The sequence below is a fragment of the Sinocyclocheilus anshuiensis genome, unplaced genomic scaffold, assembly GCF_001515605.1.
Source record: "Sinocyclocheilus anshuiensis isolate Anshui unplaced genomic scaffold, SAMN03320099.WGS_v1.1 scaffold3011, whole genome shotgun sequence".
Lineage (NCBI taxonomy): Eukaryota > Metazoa > Chordata > Actinopteri > Cypriniformes > Cyprinidae > Sinocyclocheilus > Sinocyclocheilus anshuiensis.
This window is the reverse complement of record NW_015549563.1, coordinates 4,055-12,370: the sequence shown is the minus strand read 5'-3', so window position 1 is coordinate 12,370 and position 8,316 is coordinate 4,055. Positions and strand designations below refer to the sequence as shown.

The following is an 8,316-nucleotide window of genomic DNA, read 5'->3' as shown; positions in this document are numbered from 1 at the left end:
TCTGTTGTAAGTAATCTTAAAGATTCCTAAATGCATCTACTTCCGGAAGGCCAAATAAAGTGCTTTTGCTTTCGCCTAGAAACACACAGTGTCTCCCTGACATGCTGCTTCAACACTAACTGCGGTTACTGAAACCACGCCTTCTTTCTTTGTGTGAACATTTGGGCGCATTATGCTAATATTCCCACATAGTGAGGTAGATATGTGGGGGCGTGTTAGAACGAGCCATTTTAGGGGGGCGTGGCAGAGTCTTAACTTTTATAAAGAATATCTCTTTGGTTTTGAGACTTTAGTGTTTGCGACTTCAGGGATCTTATCTATGCACAATCAGCTTGTAACACTCCAAAGAGAAAGGAAAACTTGAAATCGCATCATATGACCCCTTTAATATACTGTATAATGACTTTCTCACACACATATAGTATAACATCAGGATTGCACCAAATATGTTTTTATTTGCCTTTAAGTAATATTTCAACAGTTTTATTGATGCTTTTGTTGCCTTTTGTTATTTGCGATGTTATTCTTATTCCCATCACACATTAAACAGTCATTCGTCTCAGTTCATTTTCTTTCATTGCTTGCTGTTTCAGTGTCCTAATTGGCATTTCAGTGTGATTCTGATGCTGTGGTTTGAGTAACGCAGTCACTGGCGTCACCGAGCCGTAGCGGGTATTTAGCGTGCATGTGCTCATTACAGATCAAAGGGCTCGTCTTGCTTACATGCACCCTTCTGCACACATACTATACGCTCACTACATTTATTTTGTGGCATTTTTTGCATGCTTGCTCAGCAGCATGCTAGGTACAGTATACTTAAGATTCAGGTAATCATGTGTTTTCTGACTAACATGCTTGATGTTCAGTTTGTAGGATGGAATGTGTCTGAATGAACAACCAACACAGTAACTCTAACCAGTACTTTCTGCGCTGCTTTACATAAACAAGTTTGAACACGTGGCCAGATTTGTTATACTTTTATGCTTCTGCTTAAATGCTTTTAATGACTTTTGTAAAAACAAAAAAGAAACATTTAGTTTTCTAACAAAAATGCCTATTTATGAATATCTTTACAAAATTATTTTTTTAAATGTGTATTTATATGTACTATATATATTGAATATACTGGTTAAAATAATATAATTACTATGTATAATGAACCACATGCTACTTTTTCTGTAATTGATTTAACCAAAAATATGCCCATTTAGTTTTAGTAAACCAAAACAATGCCTAAACTAAATGCCAGTGTATGGATTTCTTTACAAATATGTGTGTGTGTACACACACTACCATTCATTTTTAATGTTTTTAAAAGAAGTCTCTTCTGCTCACAAAGGTTCATTCATTTGATCCAAAACACAGCAAAAACTGTAATATTGTGAAATATTTTTACAATTTGAAATAACTGTTTTCTATTCGAATACATTTTAAAATGTAATTTATTGCTGTGATGCGCAGCTGAATTTTCAGCATCATTACTCCAGTCTTCAGTGTCACATGATCTTCAGAAATCATTCTAATATGCTGATTTGCTGCTCATGAAACATTTCTGATTTTACATACATGTATATAACTAGTATGCATACTGACTGAACATGCTAAAAGCTACGATAATGAACCACATGCAAATTTTTAGTGTATTTGATTTTGTTTGTCAGAGCTGTGGTACAGTGGTTAGATGGTGTGTTCATGACCGATAAGAATTAAATCTGGTCTGTGTCAGAAAAAAGATCCCTTTTTTTCCCAACTTCCGGTCTGCTCTTTACTGCCAACATACAATAAAAATGGCAAAATCATTAATAAAAATAGTGACATAATTGAAAAGACAACAGATGAGCTCAGTGATTGGCTTTCCAGTGAGGTCATGGTTAATTTCTCCAGTGGGCTCATTGAAGGGCTTTCTAATGGGGTCTGCGAGGGTTAAAAGCAGATAAGGTGTTTTCTTTAGTGTGTGCTTCAGAATCAAGGCTAAACGCTCTAGGCGAGTTTGGTGGGATTTTGTTTTATAACTATGAAGGGTATAGCCTAGTTTCATTTTATAAATGCAAGGGGTTTGGTGGCGTTTTATTCTAAATGAAATGAGATTCTGGGTAACCGAGGGGGGAAACGTCATCTCTGACCCACTGCTTTATGGGTGCTGACAGCAGTGGATTCTGGGATTAGGGGATGAAAAGAAAGGCATTCCAGCCCATCCACTAAACACCAGAGCAAACTGTAACATCAAAAGAGAACATGACCAATAAAAATCTAATGAAACTAAGCAGAATTATCTGTTTTATATGTGTGTGTGTGTATATATATATATATATATATGTGTGCATTTTTATTATATATCTATATAATTTATTTTATATTTGTAATTATTTCTCGCTATATATCTCTATATATATATATTTATATAATAATCATAATAATAATTGTATTTATCTGTCTTTCTCTATATGTGTATTTTTAATATATACTTCTATAATATATTTAATATTTTTATTAATTTCTTTCTGTACAATAAAATCAAAATAAGAGAATGAAGAATATATTTTCAAATATACACACACACACACACACACACAAAGGCCAAAAATATATTGGTAAACATACGTGAGTAAATATATTTGAAAAATATCTTAACAAATGTATATATTGGCCATTTTTAAAAAATATATATTTAATTTATAATTTTATGTATTTGACATATTAAAAATACAATACAAAAACTTTAATTAAAATGAAAATATCAAATGTCAAAATATTAGCAAACTATAATAGTATCTTAATGATATATTCAATGTTTCTGAAATTAATGGAAGTTGCATTTTCAAATATTTTAAAACTTTGAAGCGTTGCTTCAAAAAAACTCATTGTAGATGTTTACATTTAGAGAACGTATTGATGTATTTCCTTACATTTTCCTTACATATAAAAATATACAAAAATGACCAAAACAAATACAGGTAAATATATGAAATTATATAAATAAATATGTAAATATATTTTGAAACTGATATTTAGCTATTTTTGGAATATTCTGAAATATATTTAATACTTTTATATTTAGTGTTTAATATATTTGAAAACATTTTACACTGGGCGTCGCCGCTGCGCTTCCAGTGACAGAGAAACTTTTCCCGCTCCTGTGTTTTTCCTTTCAGGAACAGATTGAAAACATTCTTCCCACAAACCCCAAACCAAGTAATGCTGCTACTTAACGAGTGACCTGTTTACATCATAAACGCGAAACTCACCTCAGTGAAAATTGAAAGCCCGCCCGCCCGTTTCCCGCGCAAACCAGCTGCTCCCGCCAGCCGTTAATGAGGGGCTTTGTGGCCGAAAGAATGATAATGAAAGTGCGTGACTCTGGAGAAACTCCACTCTTTCATCTGTGCACCAAACGTTGTTCGAGAACGTTTCCCAAATATTTTCGATATTTGTGGGATTACAGATTTTTCTACTGGTGAGAAAGTACAACATTCCACACTTTGCTTTTTCCGGTTATTTAAGTGCATCATCCGGGTATTTAAAACGAACTTTTTATTTTTGGAATTTTCAGTGCGAACGCACTATTTATACTACAAAACGTCATAAAATAGTGCATAAGTACGCGATTTGGGACGCACCTTATGTCTCAGTAATAAAAAATGTTATAATAAAAAAATACAAATTAAAAAAATTAAAAAACAATAAAAAAAAAAAGATGTGATTTATCGCCATCTAGTGGATTGATCTTGCAAGTACAACTTTCAAAACGTTCTGTGGCGGTGGACTAATAGTATCAGAGAGCAATAACGTGGTACTTTGACATATACCATGGTACTACAATTCATGTACCATAATATTTACATAGCATTTCAAAAATCACATGTGCAAAAACATAATACATGGTACTTAAGTTTTCTATTCATTATTTTGAATGTACCATGCAGGGTTTCTGTGGGTCTTAAAAACCTTAATTTGCCCTTCCAAAATAATTAATAATTATTAAATCAGAGGAGAAAGTCTTAAATCATGGCATTTAATGTTACACACACTGCAAAAAATGTATATCTTCCTCTGTATTTTGGTCTTGTTTTCCAATACAAATATCTAAACATCCTTAAATCAAGATACAATTACTTGAGATGCAAAATTAAGCTATTAAGTCTTGTTTTCTGCGGAAATTAAACCTAAAAAAAAAAAAAAGTTGCATGAAATAAAATAAACGTTAATGGATTTATTTCAGCTACTTACCAAGGAAACATTTATTTTTCATTAAGTTTAACTTTATGTACTAAAATAAATAACTAAAACTGAATTAAAAACTATAGACATTGACAAAAAAGAAAAGAAAAAACGTTTAAAAACTTTAAAAAAAAAACTTTAAATGAAAAAAAAAAATTTTTTTTAAATATGAGCAAAAATATAAAAGTATCTCAATGATACTAAAATAAAACTGGTTCTCAAACTTTTGAAGTGTTGCTAACATTTACATTTAGAGAGCATCGATGTATTGTATTCCTTTTAATTTATTCCTTAAAATGTCTTCAATTATTCTTAAATCTTACAGTAAATGTACCTTCATAAAACTCGCAGAAACCCTGACTAAAGTGAAACTTTCGCAATGAAAACGATCGAATTAAAACATATTTTATTTACGTTCACATACGTCACATTCAGCGGACAGAAATCGTTTGCTTTAATAGGAGGTCAACATTTACAGATGACGCAGAAACAAACGTTCACAGATTTTCAGTCTGGTATGTCATACAAAGCCAGCATAATATATATCTGAAAAAGAAAATAACTAAAGGAAAATAACACAAATTCGCCCTCAGGTTAGTGGATATTTCGTGGTGTGCATTCACAATAGTGACTCGTGTATAGACTGTGGTGAAATGCAACGAGAATCAGTCAACATCTGAAATCAGTGAACTTTAAGGCAGCTCGATATCTTTCTGATGATTAAACGAAGACAGAATTGAAATGATGAGTGCTGAACTTCTCAATAAACCACCTCATGTTTCTCATATGCATAAACACACACACCAGAAATGTTTCATCAAGCAGGTGTTTTGGATCACCTCGGCCACACCTCCAGGAAGTGACGTCACTCTGGGAGTCTATTTGAGGTTTTTGAGCTGCCGGTTGGTGGAGCCGATCTTGCCGTCCATCGTGTCGACCTTATTGAGCAAAGCGTCCAGAGAAACATCCTGGTCATTGATCTCGGCCTGCAGCCCCAGCCCCAGATTCTTCAGTCGGCCCAAACCCAACGACATTTCATCTGCAGGACACAAACGCACGTTCAGATCCGGTGTGATCCCATCAAGGTATGAGAAAAGCTGACGTGTGTTTCTCACCGAGGTTACTGTCCAGCTGTTGATGGGCGGCCCGTAGCTGTTTGTTCTTGGGATGTCCGTTCTGATCGGACGGCCCGTTATCCAGCGAAGCAGAAGCTCCGAATCCTGTTCAAACCAACATTTGTGATTCTGATAAAACTTTAAGCTTTGAGAATCATTTGTTTTGAACCAGTGATTCACTAAAACTGCCAAAGTCACATGATTTGTCTTCAAAAGTTTCAGTATTTCGATGGTTTGCTGCTAAGAGGCAATGATCTCTGTGAACCCATGAATCAGTGTCTATATGGATTTAACCTGATTTTGGATCAGTTTTATAAATATGATTTATATGTGACCCTGGACCACAAAATAAGTGTCAATTTTGTGAAATTGAGATTTATGCATCATCTGAAAGCTGAATAAATAAGATTTCCATTGATGTATGGTTTGCTAGGATAATATTTGAAAATCTGGAATCTGAGAATGCAAAAAAAATCTAAATATTGAGTAAATCGTCTTTAAAGTTGTCCAAATGAATTCTTAGCAATGCATATTACTAATCAAAAATTAAGTTTTGATATATTTACGGTAGGAAATTTACTAAATATCTTCATGGAACATGATCTTTACTTAATATCCTAATGATTTTTGGCATAAAAGAAAAATTAATAATTTTGACCCATACAATGTATTGTTGGCTATTGCTACAAATATACCCCAGCGACTTAACACTGCTTTTGTGCTCCAGGCTCACATTTGTATAGTATAAAGACATTTTTAGTAGTCTCTTATTGGCCTGATTAACCATAAAACAAACAAAACAAGACCCGCAAATTAATAAAATAACACATATTATACAGACAATTCATGTTGAATGGTATCAGATGATTTGTTATATGCATTTAATAGATTGCACTTTCAATAAAACATTTGCAATTGGTTTCTAAATGTATTTTTATGCATGTTTGAGCTGAGTTTTCACTGTTTTGACCAGCATGTGGTGTTCAAAATTTTGAAAAGCTGACACTGAGCGCTTTCTTCTCTGGTAATACTTTGTGAATCATTTGTTTCGAACAAGTGATTCGAAGTGCATTTATTGTCATACCTGTATCTTCGACTATTTTCACGGCAAGATCAAGGTGTTTGAAAAGAAATAACATTAACATACAGTAGTAATTAAAAACCACAACTCATTATACATGATTTTTCATTTCAATGTTTGATGAAAAAATGTAAGATTATTCCTGGTGAAACTTTTTAAAAAACATCCATTAGAAAATATTGCCTAGTGGCATTTACAGCAGAAATAACGTTATACACACGCTTCTTATTTAATGGTATTTGATGATTTTGGATTTTATAGATTCTACTTTCAACAGAACATTTGCAATTGCTTTGTAAAAGTAGTTTTTATGCAGGTTTTTGACCAGAGTGTGGCGTTTCGAGCACTTCAAAACAGTGAATCATTTTGCAAACTGATTCAATTGATTCAAAGTTTTGAAAAGCTTCGTTTCTCCCGTTACTAACACTGGCTCTCAAAGGAACGTGGGTAAACTTGTAAAAAGCGTCTGTGTTTACCAGATGTGTCCAGTTTCCTGAGATTGGGATGGCTGGCTTGATATTTGTCTTCCTGCTGTTTGCTCTCCGTAAGCGCGTTCTGTAACCTTATATCACCAGACATTCACAAAATTAGCCTTGTTGTTCAGTAATATTCAGAAATGTTGTATCTCCAGATATGGCATCGTCCCAGACTAAGACCTACAGTATATCGATGTGAATCAAAACAAATATGTGGATATAGATGTAGAGTCTTGGATCTCGGCTAATTTTTTACAACGATTCAAACGGTTTTTTTCCATTATGAATTTTTTTGGGAATATATTCAGTGTTTTGTCAGCTGAAGGAACTGCACGTCTATTCATCACAGCCTCGTTTTCATTTCACATTGAATCTCAAGCCTTTTGCTTGAAATGCTTGAGTTTAGTAGTTTTTTTTTTATTGGTTTTCCGGGTCTTAAAAGTCTTGATTCGCAGTTCCACAAATTATGGCCTTAAATCAGAACTGAAAGTCTTAAATTCATAAAGTCATGCATATAAATGTTGCACGCACTGCAAAAAATGATGTTCTTCCTCAGTATTTTTTGTCTTGTTTGCCAGTACAAATATCTAACCATGCTTAAATCGATAATTTGAGATAATATAGATACTGGAGATGCAAAATGAAGATATGAAGTCTTTGTTTTCTGAAAACACTGAACAAAATGAAGTGAGGTTATGCTTAAAACAAGAGCAAATATCTGGGGAATGAGAACTTGTTTTCTCTTTGAATTAAGTAGATTTTTCTGACGCATTGGCAGATATTTGTTCTTGTTTTAATCATTATCTCAGTTTCACAGAAAGCAAGACTTCTTATCTTAAATAAGATCTTGATTTGAGAATCTTTAGACATTTGCACTGGAAAACAACATTTTCATGTTCTAGAGGTTAAAGGGTTAGTTCACCCCAAAATGAAAATTAGGCTGTGTTTTACTCACCCCCGATGCATCCTAGGTGTTTCTGTGATGCGCAGCTGAATTTTCAGCATCATTACTCCAGTCTTCAGTGTCACATGATCTTCAGAAATCATACTAATATGCTGATTTGCTGCTCAAGAAACATTTTTTATTAGTATTATTAATAATAAAAACAGTTGAGTATATATTTTTTAGGATTCTTTGATGAATAGAAAGATCCAAAGATCAGCATTTCTCTGAAATACAAAGCTTTTGTAACATTATACACTCTACCATTCAAAAGCTTAGAGTCAGTATATACTGTATATATATTTTTTTTTTTGGGGGGGGGAAGAAATTATAGAAATACTTTAATTTAGCAAGGATGCTTTAAATTGATCAAAAGAGATGATAAAGACATTTATGATGTTACAAAATATTTCTATTTCAGATAAACGCTGTTCTTCTGAACTTTCTGTTCATCAAAGAAACCTGAAAAAATTCTACTCAGCT

At 33.1% G+C, this 8,316-nt stretch overlaps 1 protein-coding gene across 1 annotated transcript in view; it reads right to left on the bottom strand.

Moving 5' to 3' along the window:
* Positions 1–4,607: 4,607 nt before the first annotated feature.
* The window catches only part of LOC107657202 (synaptosomal-associated protein 29-like), a gene marked incomplete at its 5' end in the record, with an annotated part of 4,765 nt that continues 1,056 nt past the window's right edge, over positions 4,608–8,316 (bottom strand). Inside the window, 3 exons of the mRNA XM_016445228.1 lie at positions 4,608–5,257; positions 5,334–5,438; positions 6,891–6,976. Coding sequence (XP_016300714.1) covers positions 5,097–5,257; positions 5,334–5,438; positions 6,891–6,976 — 352 coding nt within the window. The remainder of the gene's footprint in view (positions 5,258–5,333; positions 5,439–6,890; positions 6,977–8,316) is intronic.